The sequence below is a fragment of the Mesoplodon densirostris genome, chromosome 5 (genome assembly GCF_025265405.1).
Source record: "Mesoplodon densirostris isolate mMesDen1 chromosome 5, mMesDen1 primary haplotype, whole genome shotgun sequence".
Taxonomy (NCBI): domain Eukaryota; kingdom Metazoa; phylum Chordata; class Mammalia; order Artiodactyla; family Ziphiidae; genus Mesoplodon; species Mesoplodon densirostris.
In genome coordinates, this window is record NC_082665.1 from 145,199,521 (window position 1) to 145,222,440 (window position 22,920).

Here is a 22,920-nt window from a genome sequence, read left to right on the forward strand (position 1 = left end):
GAAGAACCTGTCACAAAGAGAAGGCTGTCCAGGTAATGGACATGTGCAAGAGATGGAGTCCAGAAAAATGTGGGGTGCTCGGGGAACTTTAAGTAATTTGGCATTTCTGGAGTATAAGCTCTGTGGGATGCAGTGGTGGGAGGGGAGACTGGAGGGGGAGATGTAGATGAAATTGAGAAACACTGTCTGCCAACGTAGCAAAAGTCCATTCCCAGGCTCCCTTTTCCCTTTGTCCTTTTACTATAGAGCCAGAAGGCTAAGCACTCCATCTCCCAGCCTCACATGTTGCACCGAGGGTGGCCATGTGATAATGTGATATGAGCTTTACTTGAGAGGTGTGCAAGGTGAAGGCACTGACGGTTGGGAAAAAGCTTAAAAAATGGGGGAAATATCCAGTGAGAACATGAGTAAAACTTAAAGTAAGTCCTTCATAATGTTTAGTTTTCATGTAAGAAATACACACTCATTTTTTAAATATCTCATTTTTAAAAGCTCATTCTCTAATTTTAAGTACTTTGGAAAGGAAAAAAGTAATATTTATCAGAGGAAAAATAAAGTTAACTAGGCCAGAAAATAAGATATATATTTATAAATTTCTTATGTCAGAGAGCGTGGTATTAAAAATGTGAAGGTCAAAGCACATGTTTAACAAAAAACACTGCAAAATTTTCATCATTGCTCTTATTATCTTATGTAACCTCACCCTGAATGACTCAGAATAAACCATTTTGTGTGCTCAACAACAACAACAACAACAAAATGGGGGAAATACATGAAAGATGTAAGATGGATTAATGGATCAACAGAGGAATGGATAAATGGATGGACATGTGATAAAGCAAGTCTAATAAAATGTTAATGCACAATGGAATATTGTTCAGCTATAAAAAAGAATGAAGTATTGACACATGTTATGACATGGATGAACCCTGAAAACATTATGCTAAGTGAAAGAAGCCAGTCACCAAAGACCACTTACTGTAGGATTCCACTGAAAAGCAGTATCTAAAATTGCATGCAACCAATTTTAGTGGTTGTTTAGGGTTGGGAGAAGGAGAATGGGAGTGATTGTTAATGGGTAGGGGGTTTGTTTTGGGGGTGCAGAAACTATTCTAAAATTGTGATAATGTTTGTATATCTCTGTGAATATACTAGAAACCATTGAATTGTACACCTTAAATGGGTCAATTTTATGGTATTTAAATTATATCTCAATAAAGCTGTTTAAAATGTCAAAGGTAAACTCTAGGTCATGGGTGTACAGGTGCTCGCTGTGAATTCCTTCAACTTCCCTGTATGTCTGAAAGTTTTCATAATAGAATGCACAGGGAAAAAAGGAGTAAGGGGTGGGGGGATGTGATGCCAGACGTTACCACACTGGCTGCTAGTTCATCAGGCACATGAAACTCTTCTGCAAGAGTCACAAGGAAGAACCACAGGGCAGAGCAGAGGAGGGGCATCTATCAGCCCAGCTCCCTCCCATCTCCTGCTTCCATTAGTCAATCATTAACCCCATATGATATCACTTATACGTGGAATCTAAAAAATACAACAAACTAGTGAATATAACAAAAAAGAAGCTGACTCACAGATACAGAGAACAAACTAGTGGTTACCAGTGGGGCAAGGGAAGTGGGGAGGGGCAATACAGGGGTAGGGCTTTAAGAGGTACAAACTAGGGCTTCCCTGGTGGCGCAGTGGTTGAGAGTCCTCCTGCCGATGCAGGGGACACGGTTTCGTGCCCCAGTCCGGGAAGATCCCATATGCCGCGGAGCGGCTGGGCCCGTGAGCCATGGCCGCTGAGCCTGCGCGTCCGGAGCCTGTGCTCCGCAACGGGAGAGGCCACAACAGTGAGAGGCCCGCGTACCGCAAAAAAAAAAAAAAAAAAAAAAAAAAAAAGAGGTACAAACTAATAGGTATAAACCAAGCTACAAGGATATATTGTACAACATAGGGAATATAGCCAATATTTTATAATAACTATAAATGGAGTATGACCTTTAAAAATTGTGAATCACTATACTGTACACCTATAACATATATTATTGTACAACTATATTTCAATTAAAAAAAGAAATGTCATTTTGAATTCTCTGACATGTAAATGTTTAATCATATATTGAGATTATACATCACGAAAAATAATAAAAAATAGAATTGTTAAAGCATGAAATAAAAAAGAATTATCCCAAAGCTAGCTTATCTCTATTTCCAGATATGTCATCCAGACCCTTAGCAGTTGCCTGGAAAACCAGGTCCCACATCATACTACAGTATAATATTTCACCCAGCTCTAAAAGTGGAGGAGCAACTTGGCCTACAAGTGGTGCCAACAGGGTGTTGCCCAAGAGAGAGAGAAAAGGAGGCCGTAGAGAGAATGTAAGAGGGTGTGTGAGGTTTGTGGCCCAGTACACCAACTTCATGAAATTTTTCAGTGATAAGCTTTGCTGTGGGGTATTTTTCATCCTTGGTGCTGGCTACTGGCTGGCCTCTCAATCCAGAAACTAGTGGCTGTCAGTATTGGGAAATTTTCTCAAATTACTTCTTTGATCATTTTCTCCCTTTCATTTTCTTTCTTCTCTCTCCCCTCCCCCCTTTTTTTAAAATCCTGAACTTATCCTTTGTGTTTCTTATTTTTGCTCCTATTTTCTGTCTCTTTGTCTTTTGTTTTCTTTTTTTTTTTCCTGAGAGACTTCCTCAATTTTTCTTCTAACTCTTCTATTTTTTTAAAGTACTTTATTAATGGGAAATTTCACACATACACAAAAGAAAAGACACTAGAATAATAAACCCAGTGTACTCTATACCCAGCTTCAACAATTATCGACACATAACCAATCTTGTTTCCTGTGTCCCTACTCTCTCTCAATGCCCCCCACTCCTGCCACTAACTTAGATATCATTTGTAAGTATTTCACTATGAATCTCTAAAAGGTCACTTAAAAAAACAAGCAAATAAACACAAAGCACTGCAAACACCATTATCTCACTTTAAACTTAACAATAGTTCTTGAATATTATCAAATATCTGGACATATTTACACTTTCCCAATTGTCCTATACACTTGCCCCCTAAATAGTTTGCTTAAATTTAGGTCCAAATAAGGTTCACACAGTGTGATTGATTGGTATGTCTCTTAAATCTTCGTGACTATATAAGTTTTTCCTCTTTCTCTCCTCACTCCCTGCAAGATTTTGTTGGAAAAAAAAAAAAAATCTGGTTAAACTGCAGAGTTTCCCAGTCAGATTTTGCTGACTGCATTCCTGTGGTGTTATTAAACATGTTCCTCTATTCTTTGTGTTTCCTGTAAGTTGATAGCTAGATCAACTTACAGGAAATAGCTAGATCTAGAAACTTCTACTGAAATTTTCATGTCTGCAAATATGTTTTTATTAACATATAATTAACACAGAATAATGTGCTTATACTTTTGGTTCAGTAAAGTTTGATAATTGACTACACCCATGTAAATACAACCCAAACAAGATAAAGAACATTTCCATTCATTTCCTTTGTGCCCCTTCTGTTCATTCTCCTCCCCTCTTCCCAGGCAACCACTTTCTGATTTCTGTCACCATATATTAGTTTTGTTTGCTCTTGGATTTCACGTAGATGGAACTGTATGGTAGAAACTCTTTTGTGTCTGACTGCTTTTTTTTAACATAATGTTTTTGAGATTTATCCACGTTGTTCTGAAAACGTATTTATATATTTTTAATTTCCAAATGTCCTTGTTCTTCTCTGAATGTTCTGTTTTACAACATCTGTCCTTGTTTCATGGATGCAGTATCTTCCCTTAAATCTCAAAAGATATTAATTGTAGGTTTTAAAAAAATTGTTCTTTTCTACTCCCTGCATTGTTCCTGTTTCCTACAATTTCTTTCTTCTGTTTGTTTTGGCATTGTCTTTCATTTTGGAGGGTTTTTTCAAATGACAAGTGATCTCTGACTCTTTGTTTGTATTTAAGAGTGTGACACCAAAAAGCTGACAAGAAGCTTGTCAACTGATGGGCTTCACTGTAGGGTGATTATGCCAGGCCATGTCACTGGGGACCCTACCTGTATCTGTAGACCTTCTGTGTTAGGCTGCTCAGTTTCCCCAGAGGGAGATCCTCCAATATCCCACCTGAGAGGTGTTAGCCTGCTTGCCCTCATTGTGGGAGCGGAGATGGGAAAGGGGCTGAGGGTCTCCCTGTATGTAGTATTTCATTCTCTACTACTCTGAGTTGGGCTCTATGTTCCTGGGTCAGGCTTCTCACTGGCTCAGTCTCTTGAGCTGGGGTGGGAAAGGCATGAAAGACTATAAACAACATCCAACTGCATTTCAGACGGTGGTGATGGGTACGTTCTACTCAGCCACATTTATTGTGAGCTTGCTCCGTGTGTGGCAAGTTTCCCGTGAGCAGATTTCAGAGGCGAGTGACTTCAAGGATTAAAATCGCTCATCAGGACACTGGATAAACATCAGTCGCTCAGTAGAAGGTGTAGGGTAAAAGTGGACAGCGTATGCCAGTCCTGAACAAAGGATTGTGAGACACACACCAGGAGAAAAATTGGAAATAATAATGGGCAATACTTATTGAGTGTTTATTACATGCTAAATATTTTGTCAAGTGCTTAACGTGAACTTCTTGTTTAATCTTCACGATAAACCTATGAGATAGAGACTATTTTATCCTCCATTTTGCAGATTAGCAAACTAAACCACAGAGAGGTTAAATCCTGCCTAAGGTTACCCACCCAAGATTCACGCACAGGCTTGCACTGTGAACCACTACATTACACTGCCTCTGTGGAAACAGGCGAGGTAGCTTTTTCTTATCCTTCCAAGTTCCCTTCAGGATTTCTTTTCTCCGTCGAGAGTATTCCCCTTCCCTCTCCCCATCTGCCAGGTACCAAGTCCTCATCTTGGTCCATTCTTGCTTAAGCTGCTTCTCTTCTTTTCCCAACAAGTTCTCTGTTCTTCGCCTGCATCACTGCTCAGTCAAGCTGGCTGGGCTGCTCCACACCACGGAGGTTGCTGGTTGGTGGGGACCAGACCCTGAGCCATGCTGGGACCAACTTGCTCCCACCCCCAGGAAACAAGTGAAGACTCGCCAGCCGTCTTTACAGCACGATAGCCCCTTGGAATCGTGGAGAGAGCGGTAATAGCATGCAGGGTAACCTCAGATTCATTCCAAATAATTATCAGGACTCTCTCTACCTCTTGGGCCTAAAGACAGAACCAGTGATGGAATTCTGAGGGGCACCGCCTCCTCGGAGAGTGGAGGTGTTTCACAGAGGAGAAGAATGGGATTAGCAGCAGACGCCAGAGTCTAAGCACCCAAATTCCATCGCAGCCTCCAGCTGAAAAAATGAATTGCCTGCCCTCCATGCCATTTGTCTTCTGCATGTGAACGGCCTCCTCAGAGTGGGGTGGGAGGAGGGAACGGGCCAAGCAGCATGGGGCAAGGTCTAACCACGCTGACCTCTCGTGGCTCAGTTTAACTCCTGCAGTTACAAAGGGCCCCCGCACATCAGTCTCTGTGGCATTGAAACAATCTCTTTCAGTCCGTGAGACCAAGAACTGCCGTCGCCAGGGCAGTAGGGATCACCCAAGTGCCAGCAGCCACAGAACTCAGTGGAGGTTTTTGTGTATAGTTTAACTTTTTTTTTTTTTTTTTGCTTCATTTTGATTTGCTTTGGTTCTATAGTGCCCTTTGGTGAGTCCACTCCGTCAGCAGCTGGTCAGGCAAAACAAAGTATGCCCAGCATTCAGGGCATCAAGCGTCAGGAAGCCAGACGGGGTCCAAACCCCTCCCCCCTGGTGGCCAGCAAGAAGCCCATCTACCACTGTCATCACACGTGGGTTGCTTACTCCCATCAGGGCCACCTGTCACCTACAGGTGTCCAGACTTTGAGGAAGGTGGACACCCCAAGCTGGGATCAGGATCAGAGCCAGCTTGTGGGGACCTGTGCGGACACCCCCTGCCTTGCTCTTGCTGTTGGATGCTGGCTTCCACTGACCCTGCACTTGTTGTCACTCTCACCCCTGGGCCCATGGGAGCTAAGTGGCAGGGCCCAGGCGGGGTGGGGTCTGCACACTGAGTAGCCCAGTGTGGCTCTGGGCAGGAGCGAACTGTGACCTCATCCGCAGTGATGAGAACAGGGAGTGGCCTTTCAGTGGGGGGCTGAGAGGGCATAGTTCTCATCTGACTAATTTTACCCGTCCATTAAGAAGTGTGCGTGTCCCCGCACGTGCTTGCGTGTGTATGTGCAGGTCCTTCAAGGTCAAGGTCACTTCCAGGTCCCAGTGAACCTGAAAAGTTGGCAACCTTAAATTCCATCATTAAAAGAAATGCCTGTATCCGGGTGCCCTTGGTGTGGCCAGGCCAGGCTGGATTTACTGAGCCGCGCGGGGAGAAAGACGCGGTCAAGGAAGCTGTTTCTGCGTTTCCCGAGGGCCCAGCAAACTGTCCGGCGGAGCAAGAAACCGCCCGCGGATGCCTCTTCCCCCAGTTCATCACAAACCAGATCCACTCGACAGCACAATCCAAACAGAAGAGGGAATCAGAATGTACATCTTTTGTTTGCCGTGGCAGGAGAACTGTTGAGCAGAGGAAAAAAACAAGCTGAGCTTAGCGCTATCGGCTGTTTCCTGGGGCTCGCTCCTTCCTTCCTCCGAGGGGGGCCCGGCCGCTTTGTTCTCGTTCCCAGCTGCTCCTCCGCGCCTTTAAGCGGTGGCCTTTGCAGACCTCAGAGGAATGCGGCCCGGGACCCCAGGGGACTGTGCTCCGAGGCTCCGCCCTGTGTGCTCAGCCCCCGGCTGCAGCCTCCAGAGCGCGGACCTAACTTTTGCTCCTTGCCCTCCCGCCCCGTCGCTTTCTGCCAGCCGCTTCCTGGGCAGGAGGGGGACCCTCACCAGAGGGGCCTTCCTGCTCCCTGACACCCCTGGGAAGAGGGGATCCAAAAGAGGGATTCCTGCAAGAACTAATTCTGCAGCTATACAGTCTGGCATCAGTCTGCTCTGGTGCAGATCTCAGCTCTACCAGTTACGAGCTGGTCACCCCCAGGCCAGTTACTCAACCTCTCTGAGCTTCACAGCTCTTACCTCATAGGACTGTGATGAAGATTAAAGCCATAAGACACAGGGCTTGCCTTTCCAAAGCCTGGCACATAGCAGGCCCTCAATAGGTGTTAGCCACGATGGTCACCAAGCCAGGTTCTGGTTGTCTCAGGCAGGGTAGCTACACAAAAAGAAAAAACCCAGAAGCCCCTAAGACTCCATCAGATTGAAAGGTGGGCCTGGTACATCGTCAGAGATCAATAGCTGTGATTCTTCCACTGGAGTGTGTTCTTTGGTGGTTTCATATTCTGCGAATCTGTCCAGCAGCAGGCTGATGCCTGTTTTCCATGGTGCCTCTAAGACACTCAGAATAAAATCACAAACGAAGCTCCACGTGGCTGTGAGGAAGTGAGACAACGGCATGTGCCTGCTCGGCTCAGCTTCCAGGCGAGCTGCGCCTTCATCCACTGCCCACCCGGCTGCAGCCTTGGGGTCCTGCCGGCTCCTAGCGTCCCCTCAGAGAACAAAGCACAGCAGCAAAGGTCCTCTGAGCAGCTTCAGTGCCTTTCAGGTGAGGCAGAAACAATGCAACAGTGGGGATCGTGGCAGAGGGTCTAGCGCTGGGCTTCTTGTAAAATAATCCTAGCAATCATTTTGTGAGTGCCTACCAAGTGGCTGACCTCTGCTAGGCATTCATCTACTTTAATCTTCTCATCAAGCCTAAGAGGGGAGCAGTATTAATCAGGCTCAGAGAAGAGGCATGACTTGTCTGGGGTCACATGCAGGGCTATGGCAAGCCTAAGTGGCATGTCTGGGCCAGTTAGAAGGAGGTTCTCTGCCTGGGTTTGTGGTCAGCCTGTGCATCTGTACACAGCAGCCAGAGTAAGTGGCAGAATCAGATGGGCAGACTCACTCTCCTTCCATCTTTTTGATCCCGTGGACCGTATTTCAGCAGCTGCACTTGATCTGAAAGGATGCTCTGAGCTTCCAATGTGTTTACCTCAAATTAGGTGATGTAGCAACGGTTTGTTCCCTGGATCGCATCATCGTGCATGACAACCCCCTCCTGCCACACCCTGCAAGCCTCTCTTCCTCTCCTCACTATCACAACTCAACAATGTGCCAGCCTGGCACCTCCCGCGGAAGATGGAGGGCCAACCCATGCTCCACGCACCAAGCCATGCAGGGTGCCAGATTCTCTCCCCTCTCCCCTTTGTTTCCTATCTCTGTGAGTCTGTTTCTGTTTTGCGTATACATTCACTTGTACTATCTTTTACATTCTCCATGTAAGTGGTATTATACAGTATTTGTCTTTGACTTATTTCACTAAGCATAATATTCTCTAGGCTCATCCATGTTGCTGCATATGGCAGGATTCCATTCCTTTTTATGAAGGAGTAATATTCCATTGTACATATATATTATACCCCATCTTCTTAAGCCAACTGTCTGTTGATGGGTGTTTCCATGTCTTGGCTATTGTAAATACTGCTGCTATGAACATTGCACTCCCCTCCTCTTTACCCTCATCCCAACTCCCTCTTCCTGTTGGCCCTTCCAAGGCTGATTTTGTCACTTTCCTGACTGGAAACCTTCGGTGGCTCCCCAGCACCCTTGGCATTAGGTTCGAATGCCCTTGTCTGACTCCTCCAGCCTCCTAGGGCCTGACACAGGCTCCGCTCTTGGTGGCACCTGTTGTCTCCCTCACAGCCTGTGACTCCACACTCTAGACAGCTGCAGAGTCACACTGTCCTTGACTGAGCCCCAGGCCTCTGGCCAGGGTTTTCACTGCAGCACTATGGACATGGTGGATCATTATTTGGGGGGAGGGGCTGTGGTGTACGCTGTAAGATGTTCGCAGCATCCCTGGCCTTTACCCACTAGATGCCAGGAGCAACTCCCCAGTCGCGACAACCAAAAAGGTCTCCAGACGTTGTCCAAGTGCTCTAGGGGCCAAAATCGCCCTCAGTTGAGGGCCACCACCCTGTGCTGATCCCTGTGCCAAGCCCACTTTCCTTTCTCTTCACCTGCCTCACTGCTTTTGTTTTAACATCTTTATTGGAGTATAACTGCTTTACAGTGTTGTGTTAGTTTCTGCTTTATAACAAAGTGAGTCAGCTATACGTATACATATATCCCCATATCTCCTCCCTCTTGCCTCTCCCTCCCACCCTCCCTATCCCACCCCTCTAGGTGGTCACAAAGCACTGAGCTGATCTCCCTGTGCTATGCAGCTGCTTTCCACTAGCTATCTATTTTACATTTGGTAATGTATATATGTCCATGCCACTCTCTCACTTCGTTCCAGCTTACCCTTCCCCCTCCCTGTGTCCTCAAGTCCATTCTCTACGTCTACGTCTCTATTCCTGTCCTGCCCCTAGGTTCTTCAGAACCTATTTTTTGTTTGCTTGTTTTTTTAGATTCCACATATATGTGTTAGCATACGGTATTTGTTTTTCTCTTTCTGACTTACTTCACTCTGTATGACAGACTCTAGGTCCATCTACCTCACTACAAATAACTCAATTTCATTTCCTTTTATGGCTGAGTAATATTCCACTGTATATATGTACCCCATCTTCTTTATCCATTCATCCGATGATGGACACTTAGGTTTCTTCCATGTCCTGGCTATTGTAAATAGAGCTGCAATGAATATTGTGGTACATGACTCTTTTTGAATTATGGTTTTCTCAGGGTATATGCCCAATAGTGGGATTGCTGGGTCATATGGTAGTTCTATTTTTAGTTTTTTAAGGAACCTCCATACTGTTCTCCACAGCGGCTGTACCAATTCACATTCCCACCAACAGTGCAGGAGGGTTCCCTTTTCTCCACACCCTCTCCAGCATTTATTGTTTCTAGATTTTTTGATGATGACCTGCCTCACTTCTGTTTGCCTTGTAACTCTCGACTCCGTTGTCATTTCCTCCTGGAAGCCCTTCCTGACCCCATGACCAATGTCGGGCTGGTGTCCTTCCTATGCGCTCAACTTGGACAGTCTGACTGCTGTATTGTCAGGGCCCTTTGACTTAGCAGTCTCTTCCCTGTCCTGGGCTTCATGAAGGCAGGCATTTGTTTGCCTGGTATTCTGTTGTACTCAGGGCCAAATCTGTACCTGTGACACAACTTCACCTAGTAAATCACCCTTGACAGCCCTCTCTCCCTTAGCCCATGTCCAAACTATCACTGAGGCCCAGTCATTCTGGCATCTCTTCCCAGTTCAAACACTGTGCTCTGGCTCCACCACCCCTCCTGTTGGCTGAGCTGCCATCATCTCTCACCTGGATTACAAATGACCACAATCCACCCGAATCCCCTCTGATCTGCTCACTTCAGATGGAGTGATTTTTTTTTTTTTTTTGCGGTACGCAGGCCTCTCACTGTTGTGGCCTCTTCCATTGCAGAGCACAGGCTCCAGACGCGCAGGCTCAGCAGCCATGGCTCACGGGCCCAGCCGCTCTGCGGCATGTGGGATCTTCCCGGACCGGGGCACGAACCCGTGTCCCCTGCATCGGCAGGCGGACTCTCCACCACTGCGCCACCAGGGAAGCCCTGGAGTGATTCTTTTTCAAAACAGAATTCTAAGCTTCTTGCCCCCTTTAGTTAAAGGCTTTCAAAGGCTTTCCAGTGTTCTTAAGCAAAAAACCGAAGTCCTTAACGTGGCCTGTCATGCCGGGTTTGGTGTGGCCCCCGCCACCACTCCAGCGTCACGTGACTCACGCCTCCTCTTGCTCTGTGCATGTAGTTTCCGGGCTTCCTTTCCGGAGCAGCAAGCACTGTGCACTGGCTGTGCCACTGCCTGGCACGCTCTGCCCCATCTGGAGTGGATACGGACGTCTTCTGCCCGCTTCCTCCTTCAGGATCTCGGCCTCTACCCCCCAGCTGCTGGGCCCAGGGCTGGTCTCCAGTGCGGTCCACCAGGGCCCTGTGCTCAGAAGCAGCCCCGTGCTGGGGTCTAATGCTGTGTGGAGGCTGTCTTGACAAATGTTTGAATTTGTATCTTGTTAAGTCCAATGAGACAGTGGAGCATGAATTTGGGTCTTGGAGTCTCAGCTCACACACAGTGCCATCTCTTGACACTTCCTTGCCTCCCAGTGATGGGTTCGGGGCTATCTCCCTGCCCCCCACCCTGACTCTGCTCAGCAACTATTGGCTACTCTTTGCCACCGGTGGGAGCCTGCATTTGGTGCAGGGAGGGCTGGGGTCAGGCATGTGCTTCCTTGGGTCCCGTTGTAGAGTGAGGCCCTGAGTGTCTGTGAGGGTCTCCACTTAATCCTGGTGGATCGCAGAGCCTGAGGGAGTGCAACATGAAATAGCAAATAACAGGGAGTTCCCTGGTGGCCTAGTGGTTACGATTCAGCACTTTCACTGCGGCGGCCCGCCTTCCATTGCTAGTTGGAAAACCATCCTGCGTGCCACGCAGTATGGCCAAAATACAAAAATAAATACAAAAATAAATAAATAAGATTTTTTAAATGTTTGGGAAAAAGAAAAAGAAAGAAATAACAAAAAACACCACGATCTGTTGAAAGATTCAGCATGGAAGAAAGGAGAAAGCTTTTGCCTGACATTTGGATAAGGGGCCCCTCATTTTCATTTTGCTATGAGCCCTGAACATCCAGCAGCCAGCCCTGGCTGGGACCACTGACTGCCGATGGCTCAGGGCTGCCCCCTGCCCCCTCCACCTACCACCCCGCTACCCCCCTCACCCAGAACTGCCCTCTGCAGCAGGGAACTGCTTCACTCCAGCTTCTTCCTCCTTCTGGCAGCTGCCCAAGATCACCGACTGACCTTGGAGAGATACTAAAGCCTGGACCCTACCTCAGTTTGGGACAACCTGGAAGGGCCATCCCAACTCCAGAGCTCTCTGAAGGAGTGACCTCACTGAGGGTCAGCTTCTCCCTCTGCCCAATTCTGCCTTCCTCATGCACATGTCCCATGAGAGTGCTCCACATGGAAATCTGTCTCAAAGTAGTTTCCAGGGAACCCAACCAAGACACCACCCCAGCTGCTTTGCTGAGTGAATTCCTGTCTGTCCTCCTGAGATCAGTAAGTTGTATTGCCCCTGTGGTTGATGCTCGGAGCCTCACAGGTTAAGAAAAGAGCCCCATGTACCACATCTTCCCAGCAGTTGTCATCATTGAAATGTTACATTCATTTGGGTGATTATGAAGTTCTGTGTCTCCCACTAGACTGTAAGACCCATAGGGCAGGAAATCATGTCTGTTTTTGCTCGTTCTATGCCCCATGGTTTTTTTTTTCTTTTTTTGCTGTTTGTTTATTTGTTTGAAATTTTTATTTTATATTGGAGTATAGTTGTTATTACAGAGTATTGAGTAGGGTTCCCTGTGCTATACAGTAGATCCTTGTTGGTTATCTATTTTATATATAGTTATATATATTGTTATATATATAATATATGTTATATATAGAGAGAGAGTTATATATATAATATATATATATATTGTTAACCCCAAACTCCTAATTTATCCCTTCCCCCGCCAGTTTTTTTTTAAATAGAATAAATATGCATACTTTATTACTGCATCTTGAAATATACCGTAGCTTAAATATTTTACCAATTCAGTAAATCTAAACTTTATTTTTAACAATTTTTGAGACCAAAGTCAGGCTATAAATTGCTATATTCACATATTTTAAAATAGAATTGACAGGGTTGGTTAGGCACTGTGTTCAGCCAGGATTTGTGGGTAATGTCTGGATACTCTTATGATAAAAAATTGCTCATCTGACCAATAGGCTAAGACATCGGACATGATCTGAATAAGTAAGACATAGATAGATAATAAGCAGGTTTTTGGCTTTGTTTTGACACAATCCTTTCCGTGCCTTATGTTTAGCACCGTCCTGGCATGTGGGAAATGCTCAATTAATATAGGTTGAATGAGTGAATGCATGAATGAGTTAATGAATGCCTTTTGAATGAAGAAATGTTAAAAAATAATTCCAAGACTGTAATGAATATTTCTGAATGCCCTTAATAGTGGTAAATGCTTTGAGAATGGATGTGAAATTTTTGGAGTGGTCAAAAGTTACTAAGAACTAAATTTAGTTAATGATGGTGGTTAGGATTTTGGTAGAGACCAATATGTGACCATGAAGTAGCCAGAATGCCTGTCCTGTGTGGTTCTCAGAAGTAAATTCTCAAAGAGAAAAATTTTTGGAGCAGGGTCATAATGGTTGTGATGTATGTAGGAATTAACTTCTGATGAAACACACTCAGAGATCTTTTAAAAATCACTTATTCAGGGCTTCCCTGGTGGCACAGTGGTTAAGAATCCGCCTGCCAATGCAGGGGACACGGGTTTGAGCCCTGGCCCGGGAAGATCTCACATGCCGCAAAGCAACTAAGCCCATGCACCACAACTACTGAGCCTGTGCTCTAGAGCCCGCGAGCCACAACTACTGAGCCCACGAGCCACAATTACTGAAGCCCGGGTGCCCTAGAGCCCGTACTCTGCAACAAGAGAAGCCACCGCAATGAGAAGCCCGCACACTGCAACGAAGAGTGGCCCCTGCTCGCCGCAACTAGAGAAAGCCCGTGTGCAGCAACGAAGACCCAACACAGCCAAAAATAAATACAAATAAAATAAATAAATTTTAAAAATAAATAGACAAAATCACTTATTCAGTGTGTCACTAGCATTGTAGTCCACATGACGGAAGCTTCAAAATAAATATTATGCCCAAACTCTATGACATTATCCCTCTGAATGTGAGAAGTTGGTTAGAGGCAGGACATGGTAACCAAACATATCACAAGCTTTTGGGTCACTGCACTAACTTCATTCCAATTCCTGACAATATAGCAAGTTTTAAGGACTGACTCATGTTCCACAATATCTGAAGGTCACTGTTCTCCACATAGATGGTTAAATTTGAAAAGTCCCAGCACGAGTCCCATTGCCCAATTTTCCTGTTATATTTACCTGGCAGCTCTAAAAATGCTAAGAGTTAGTTTTATTGCGTGCATGTGGATGTCAGCTGAGAACAGGCAGCAGTGCTTATCACATTTATTAAAGGTGAATGTCGACAGTGGCTGGGACCACTTTAATGATATTGTGCCTGGGTGTGGCAAGGCTGACTGAGAAATTAGTCACATCGTTCCCTGTAAAGGTTGGGCCAATCCTTTTCCAAAGTCTTAACTCCATTAGAGGTTCGACTAGGCTTGAGGTTGAGATCCATATCAGACCAGACTGAGGAAGATATGCTATGTCATCACATGCACTCATTCTGAGTTTTACTCAGTGGAGGGCCTTTTATAGCATTACAAAGCAGAGGCCACATTCTGCTGTGTGTGAACTTGACACGGTGGAGTCAAAACCGTAAGTGCTCTTGACTCTGGCATACCTGGGTTCATCTCACATATGAGAGATGTGACTTTGGGTGGGTAACTTAACCTCTCTGAGTCTCAATTTCTCCATCTCCATAATACTCCCTATCTTGTAAGTCTTTATAGAAAAGCTCTAGATCCCATCAGCCCTTGATTAAGAGGTCAGAACTCTTCGAAACTTTTCAAACCACTGAGGTAACAGCAGTTATTAGGGGTACCCACTGTTTTTGCTTTATCTGAATTCCATTTCACCATTCTCTTCCACCCCTATTTTCTTTCTTTTCCTTTTGGCTGCACCACGCGGCCTGTGGGATCTTAGTTCCCCCACCAGGGATCGAACCCTTGCCCCCTGCATTGGAAGCGCGGAGCCTTAACCACTGGACCACCAGGGAAGTCCCTCCATCCCTACTTTCCATTGGAGAACACTTTCCTCTGCCCTCAGTTCCTGATATATACATAGGACAGAACTTCTCCCTGGCTCCTGAGCACAGCAGAGATCTAGCCTGGCTAATGGACTTGGTTATGGTTGGGCATGTGACCTGAGCTGTCCATTGAGAGTCTTCCCTGGGAATTTGAAGGAACTGTTCGTAAAGAACTGTTCTCTTTCCCCGGGGTCGCTCGGTTGGTAGGATATGCGTGGAGCTGTCGGCGGCCCCCACTCGGGAGCTCCTGAGAGTGAGACGGAGGCCAACACCGAGGTGAGCAGAGCTGGGGCACAGAAGGAGAGTTTCCCGCTGACACTGCTCAGACCCTGGATCACTCTGGGCTTCTTAGTTATGTAAACCATTAATTTCATTTTCTTAAGTAACTTCCCTTTGTCCGGTGAGAACCCTTACTGATATCCCAGTAAATCACAGTAAAACGTATGCCATGTGTTTACCTTTGGCGTTTGCGAGTCTTTTCCTACAAATAATTCAAAGACTATCTCATAGACTCATGAAATCTTAGAGATTAAGGATGTTCTGGGGCCTGCCTGAGATGCCAGACACAGTGAGGTAGTGAAAAGTCTCGAAAGGAAGCCAGGGCTTCTGCCTCCCAGGCCAGTGCTCTTAAGCCTCCCTGCCTCTTGTCGTGTGTCTGCCTCAGTCTTTCTCAGACTCGAGCAGAACTACCCTCGCCTTTCCTTCCTGAGTCACTGCCCAATTACCAGCAGCCAGGGGCTCCACGGGGCAAAAGGCACCACCTTCTAGAAGTGTCTCCATTCTCTCCACAACCCCACCCCCTCCACTGGGGACAGCCGTGATTTAAGAGAAGTGAGTACAGACGTGGGTCTTGATGGAGGCTAGGTGAAACCGGGCAGCTGAGCTCTGGATGTAAGACTGCTCAGAGCCTTGGGCCCTACTTCAACCCTCATTACCTCATGTGGGAGTTATTACAGTAGCTCCTTACCAGCCCCCCTTTCTCCTGAACCCCAGGCTCCCTCTACTTGAATTCATCATAGTGTCAGTCACCTCCTTAAAGAATCATTCTGATACCCAGACAAAACTATAATTCAAAAAGATACATGCACCCCTATGTTCATAGCAGCACTATTCACAATAGCGAAGACATGGAAACAACCTAAATGTCCATTGACAGATGAATGGATAAAGAAGATGCGGTACATATATACAATGGAATATTACTCAGCCATAAAAAAGAATGAAATAATGCCATTTGCAGCAATATGGATGGACTTAGAGAGTATCATATTAAGTGAAGTCAGAAAGATAAAGACAAAGATCATATGATATCACTTATATGTGGAATCTAAAATACAACACAAGTGAATTTATCTACGAAACAGAAACAGACTCACAGACATAGAGAACAGACTTGTGGTTGCCCAGGGGAAAAGGAATGGAAGGATTGGGAGTTTGGAATTACCAGATGCAAACTATTATATATAGAATAGATAAACAACAAGGTCCTATTGTATAGCACAGGGACCTATACTCAGTATCCTGTGATAAACCATAATGGAAAAGAATATGAAAAAGAATATATATATAAAACGGAGTCACTTTGCTGTATAGCAGAAATTAACACAACATTGTAAATCAAATATACTTCAATAAACTTAAAAAAAAAAAGAATCACTCTGGTCATGCCATTTCCTGTTGATAAACCTTCAATGGCTCCCTGCTGCCTATAAAGCAATGTCCAAAGTATTTCACCTGGTGTCCTGAAATAGCCTGACAGGGCCTGTGTCCCTCCAGGGAGGTTCAGCTCATACCTAGGGAAGGCCCAGCCACTCCGCAGCATGTGGGATCTTCCCGGACCGGGGCACGAACCCGCATCCCCTGCATCGGCAGGTGGACTCTCAACCACTGCTCCACCTGGGAAGCCCTGTCTTTCTTCTTATGGCTTCTAAACTTTCTCTCTGACTCTTCCCCTCCCCACCCTGCACCCTTCCTGAGGGTCCCCTGGGATTTGGAGGCAGGTCTGAGGACTGGGGCAAGCGGTCTAAACCCAGAAATTTGGTCTCATGGGGCAAAGAGGGACTCAGGAAAGGCAAAAGGGCGAGAGGTCTCCAGTGAGTAAACTTCTCCACCAACTGCATTCATTATAGCTGGCAGGCGGATTCTTAACCACTGTGCCACCAGGGAAGTCCCATGACGTTTCTGTTTTCATAGCAAAGTCCCACAGAGGCAAACACTCTGCTTCCCCGCCATCTTCCCGCTTCTTCCACCCCAACTTAGGAGACAGTGATACGGAAGTCCTCCATCCCATCCCCACCTCTTCCTTGGTTTCTCCACCCTCATTCAGCCTCTGCTTCCTACAGAACCAGCACTTTCTCTCCTGATTCTTGTCTCAGCATCTAAATCTCCCCTCCTTAAAACTCCATCCTCCTCCCTGTGTTCCCCTGCAGTGACCAGCCTCCCTCCTTCCTTTGTCTCACTCTCTACTCCCAGGTCAATCCAACCTCCACAGTCTGAGTTCTGACCTTGGCCATCACTCTTCCTGAGGACACTGTGGTTTCCTGACTGCCAAATCCCACAGCCTGCCTGACCTCTTGGCAGCACTCGACAGGGCTGACCACTCTCCTCCCTTAAATCCTCCTCTTCTTCTTTGGCTCCTATGGAGGAGGCTGCCAGTTACCTGCTCCATATCCTGCGTTTCTCCTTCCAAAAGAAAAAAAAGTCATTTATCAGCTTCCTCTACAGGCAGGGTGGCCAGATAATAGTTCTAGCCAATGAGATTTAAATGGAAGCTGTCAGATGGGCCTTCCAAGGAAGTTCATATTCGGAGACATATTCGGTTGCTGCGTGCATGCCTATTTACTCCTGACCTTTCCTCCTTTCTCCTGCCTGGAACATGGACCTGATGGCTGGGGCTAGGGCAGCCATCTTGCACACGTCAAAAAGGCCAAAATGACAGTGATGTCGATCCCATTATTCTGGAGCTGCGGAACTAATACCAACCACGCTCATCTCCACACTACTTGTTAAATAAGAAAAATAACCCCCTCTCTTGTTTCATCCACTATTATTTGGGTCTTCTATGATATGCTGCTGAAATCAACCCTTAACTGATACAGGTCCCATGACTCTGTCACTCTTGTCCTACTTCTTTAACCTCTTCAAGGCCCCTTTGCTTCAACACCCCTTACATGTTGATGTTCCTTAGCTACCATCCCTGGTCCTCTTCCTCCACTGTTTCTCAAACAACCCAGTGGTGTCTGCTGCTTCCCAAGTCATGATGACTCCAAATCCCAATGTCTAGCTCCGACCTTTCATCAGAGCACCAGATCTTTATCTAAATGTCTACCTGCCTGTCACATAGGAGCCTCATATACACTACACTCACAATTAAACTTACCAGCTTTCCCATAATTCTGTTCCTCCTTCTAGTCACTGGAGCTAGAGACCTTCCGCATCACTTACCCTCATACCCAGCTGGTCCTGAAGTCCCATCAGGTCTCTTTCCAACAGCTCCGCTTTATTCCCACTTCTTCAATCCTACTGTCTTTTTTTTTTTTTTTTTTTTTTTGCGGTACGCGGGCCTCTCACTGTTGTGGCCTCTCCCGTTGCGGAGCACAGGCTCCAGACGCGCAGGCTCAGCGGCCATGGCTCACAGGCCCAGCCACTCCACGGCATGTGGGATCTTCCTGGACTGGGGCACGAACCCATGTCCCCTGCATCGGCAGGCGGACTCTCAACCACTGCGCCACCGGGGAAGCCCAATCCTACTGTCTTATACAGGCATCATCATCTCTTCCTGAGCCACCGCATACGCCTCCTAACTAGCTCCTCTGCCTCTCATCTACAGTCCAAATTGGTGTTTAAAAACATGCAAATCGGGCTTCCCTGGTGGCGCAGTGGTTGAGAGTCCGCCTGCCAATGCAGGGGACATGGGTTCCTGCCCCGGTCCGGGAGGATCCCACATGCCGCAGAGCGGCTGGGCCCGTGAACTATGACCGCTGAGCCTGCGCATCCGGAGCCTGTACTCCGCAACAAGAGAGGCCACAACAGTGAGAGGCCCGCGTACTGCAAACAAAAAAACCATGCAAATCTAATCACACCATTCCCTTTCTTAAAACCCTTCAATGGCTTCTTGTCCCTCACAAGAAAGAATTCCAATGCCTTTGCATGATCTGAGCCCTACACATCTTGTCAACATTCCTTACATTATAGCCACATAAATTCACCTGTGGTTTCCCAAACTTGCCATGATTTTTCTCACTTCCTTGCCTGATTGTCCTCTCTGACTTGTAAGCTGGAAACTGTGCAAAAATAAAGTTTTAAGTGGATATTTAGGAACCTGGCTTGGGCCAGGTTCTCCCACCTTTGTGCACAGAAACTCAGTGGTAAAGAACCGTCAGAATTCGAGAGATTTTTGTATTGTTCACTTAACATAATTGCTTAATTCCTTTTTTAATCAAAGAATTCTCTGCCATCACCTTGAACCAAATTGATCAAAATAAACATCCGTTGCCTTTGTTGTCTTGTATATGTATTTTCATTTAAAATTTCACCTTTTTCCAATGTAAAACATTCCCCCAGTGCGCACTCAACAGAAAAGGAGATATTTACTTTAATGTGCTAAATGCTGGGGTTTCTTCTATTTCTTATCCTATTAAATTTTACCTCCTAGAATCCTGAAATTTTAGGGTCCAGCCCCTAAAATTTTCCGGAAAAGGAAACCAAGGCTCTACTGACTCAGGAACATGGCACCAGGGAGGTGGTTATTGGTGGGACATACCTAGATCCTGGTTACAGCTTCAGCTCTTACCATGTCACGGTGAAGGCACGGATCATCTCCAACTCACAAAGAAGGCTCCCCTCTGCTTCCAGTGAGAGGAAAGCAAAGTAGCCCCCAAACAGCCAGTTAAGCTAATCCTCTTATACCACTCCACTTAAGGCAAGATGACAACATAAGGGCTTTAAGAACAAGGAAATTAAAAGCATTAAGTCCAAGGTTCTTCTTGCCCTGGGAATAGAACGGCCCTCTCCCCTCCTCTCTGACTCTGTGCCCCACCTTTGGGCCCATGGAGAACCACTCACCCTCTGGGTGATGGGCTTGCCATCCTGGATCTCCACAGCCAGCCCCAGGTCGGACAGCCTACAGTTGCCAAGGTCGTCCAAAAGCACATTCTTGGGCTTCAGGTCCCGGTAGACGATGCTGAGTAAGTGGAGGTGCAACACGCCGCAGGTCATCTGGGCCGAGTAGAAGACCACCCTGCTCATGTCCAGGCCCTGCTCGCCCACGCTGTAAATGTGGAACTTGAGGTCTCCCCAATTCATCAGGCTCATAACCAGGCAGAGATGGGACTTGCTCTCAAAGGCATAGGCCAGAGAGACAACGAAAGGGCTGCTGACCCTCTCCAAGATTTCCTTTTCCAAGAGAGCCATTTTCTCACCATTTTTCTTCTTCAGCCGCGTCTTGTCCAGTTTCTTACAGGCATACATCTTGCCGGTGTTTTTCACCTGGACAGCACATACCTTAAGGAGAGAAAGAAAGGGAGAGAAAGAAGTAGATGGCACTGGAGACAGGAAGGGAAAGGGGGATCCAGAGGGTGGAGGAGCAGAAAACCACCAAGGTGGAAAGACGGCAGGCTTCTGAGAAAAGAGAAGCTATGAGTGAGAAGGAGTCTTTGAGATAGAGCTGGGACCACAGTGAGGTATCACTTCACCCCCCACTATGTGAGCCATAATTAAAAAAAAAAAAGGAAACATAACGAGTGCTGGCAAGGATGTGGAGAAATTGAAACCCTCACGTGTTGCCAGCGGGAACTTAAAACTTTGAAGAGTTTGGTGACTTCTCAAAACGTTAAACATAGAATTGCCCTAAGACCTAGCAATTCCACTCCTAGACCTACACGAAAGAGAACTGAAAGCAGGTATTCAAACAAATTCTTGTACATAAATGTTCACAGCAGCACTATTCACGCTAGCCAAAAGGTGGAAACAACCCAACTGTCCAGCAATAGATGAATGGATACACGAATTGAATGTAGTATTCCCATACAACGGAAGGCTATTCAGCCCTAAAAAGGAATGAAGTACTGAGACATGCTACAATGTGAATGAACCTCCGAACCTTACGCACGGTGAAAGCAGCCAGCCACAAAAGCTCAAATACTGTATGACTCCATTGATATGACACACCAGAATCGGCACATCCATAGAGGCAGAAAGCAGCCCAGTGGTCGCCAGGGGCTGGGTGGGTTGGGGGAGTGGGGGAAATGGGTAGTAGTTGTTAATGGGCACAGGGGTGACGAAAATATCTTGGAACTAGATAGAGATGGTAGTTACACAACATTGTCATGTACCAAATGCTATTAAGTTGTACACTCTAAAATGGTTAATGGTAATGTGACTTTTACCTTAAAGAATTTTTTTCAACTTAAAGAAAGCTGAAGGGCTTCCCTGGTGGCGCAGTGGTTGAGAGTCCGCCTGCCGAAGCAGGGGACACGGGTTCGTGCCCCGGTCCGCGAAGATCCCACATGCCGCGGAGCGGCTGGGCCCGTGAGCCGTGGCCGCTGAGCCTGCGCGTCCGGAGCCTGTACTCCGCAACGGGAGAGGCCACAGCAGTGAGAGGCCCGCGTACCGCAACAAAAAAAAAAAAAAGAAAGCTGAGCACAGCATTGGTGCAAAACGGATTCCAGGCTTTAATTCAAGATGAGTGTTTTCTTAGCTCTCTGAAGTTTTTCCCAAATTACCTCCATGACCACAATTAAGGGGAAAGGGGGATCTCCCATTGTTTGTTGCTATTATTCCCCAAAGGGGCATTTCAGTGTGTGCCTGCCTGTCGTAGACCCCACGATAAAGATTCTTGGCCAGTTCCACATTTTGTTAGTTTTTCCTATGCCATTCTCATTTTATTTCACACGGTGACCGGAAAGAAGACGTGAGAGCAAGCTAGGAATTCTTTCTCCACATGTGGTACTGAGATTACTTCTAAGTTCCCTTGAGGTTAAAAAGGAAAAAAAAAAAAAAAAAAACGAGGTAAACTAAAACTCTATTATGCTGTCTATTTCGTCTTCCAGCCTGGCTATTCTGAAACACTTACCTCCCCAAAACCACCTTTCCCCAGAACCCGGAACTCTTCGAAGTACTTGTCTGACACGGGTTGCGTCTCAAAGACTTTCCACTGCACAAACTTGTCATAGAAGGGGCTGGCCAGGAACTCTAGGAAGGGCTGGTGCTGCAAGAAGGCCATGGCCTCAGCCTTGGCCACCTCCACCAGGGATGCTCGCTCTTTCTCCGTGGTGGCTGCTTGGCACTTGGTGACCAGAGCTGGGCTGAGGAAGGGGTGTGGGTGCGCCGGGGAGGCCGCACAAGTGGCCACCAGCCCCTGCAGCGTGCTGCCCTTGGCGGGACCCTCTTCGGCCAGCTCCCAGCTCTGCACCTCCTCCAGGAAGCCCACGGCCTCCTGGAACGCGGGCACCGTGGCTAGGAAGTCCCGGAAGAGGCGGCGGCCTATGGGCTGCTGCGCGCACAGGTTGCGGAAGTCGTTGGGCGGGGCCTGGCGGAGCTGCTCGCAGCTCTGCGGCCCGGGCAGCCTCAGGGTCCGGCGTCGGCGCTGCAGTTCCTTGCTGTCGGCATCCGAGGACTTCCGCGCCTGCAGGTAGGCCGTGTTGGCGATCAGGTTGTCCAGGCCCCCCATGTCGACCATGGCTGAGCACTGATCGTGCTCCCTCGGCACAGGAAAGGAAGGATGGAGGGCTGCGGCGGGGACGCCGTCAGGCCCGGGCCAGCCGGCTGCTCTCCGGTCCAAGGTGCAGTGACTTCTGTGGGATTTACAGCGAAGCTTCGGGTCTGCAGGTGGGACGGATGGAGGGTGAGGAAAGAGGTTTCTCTTGTAAGAAGCTTTGCTGGCTATGTATAGCCGGCCAGGGAAGGGCGCCTCACAGGTCACCCACCGAGGGGAAAGCAGTCTGTGACACCTGCAGGGTCTACCTGTTCATCATGGGGCCTTTCTCATCCACACCTGCTCCCTGAATCCCCAGCTACCAATTTCCAAAGGAAAGGAGTCATCATAAGGTGGTGTGTTATTTGTTGCCGACAGCAGTGTTTTCAACTGTGTCTGATTT

General features: G+C 47.0%; 1 protein-coding gene across 1 annotated transcript in view; it reads right to left on the reverse strand.

Annotated features, from left to right (window-relative positions):
* Positions 1 to 22,502, reverse strand: part of GRK7 (G protein-coupled receptor kinase 7) — a 35,192-nt gene extending 12,690 nt beyond the window's left edge. The window contains 2 exon segments of the mRNA XM_060100263.1: positions 19,889 to 20,326; positions 21,897 to 22,502. Coding sequence (XP_059956246.1) covers positions 19,889 to 20,326; positions 21,897 to 22,502 — 1,044 coding nt within the window.
* Between the last annotated feature and the right edge of the window lie 418 nt (positions 22,503 to 22,920).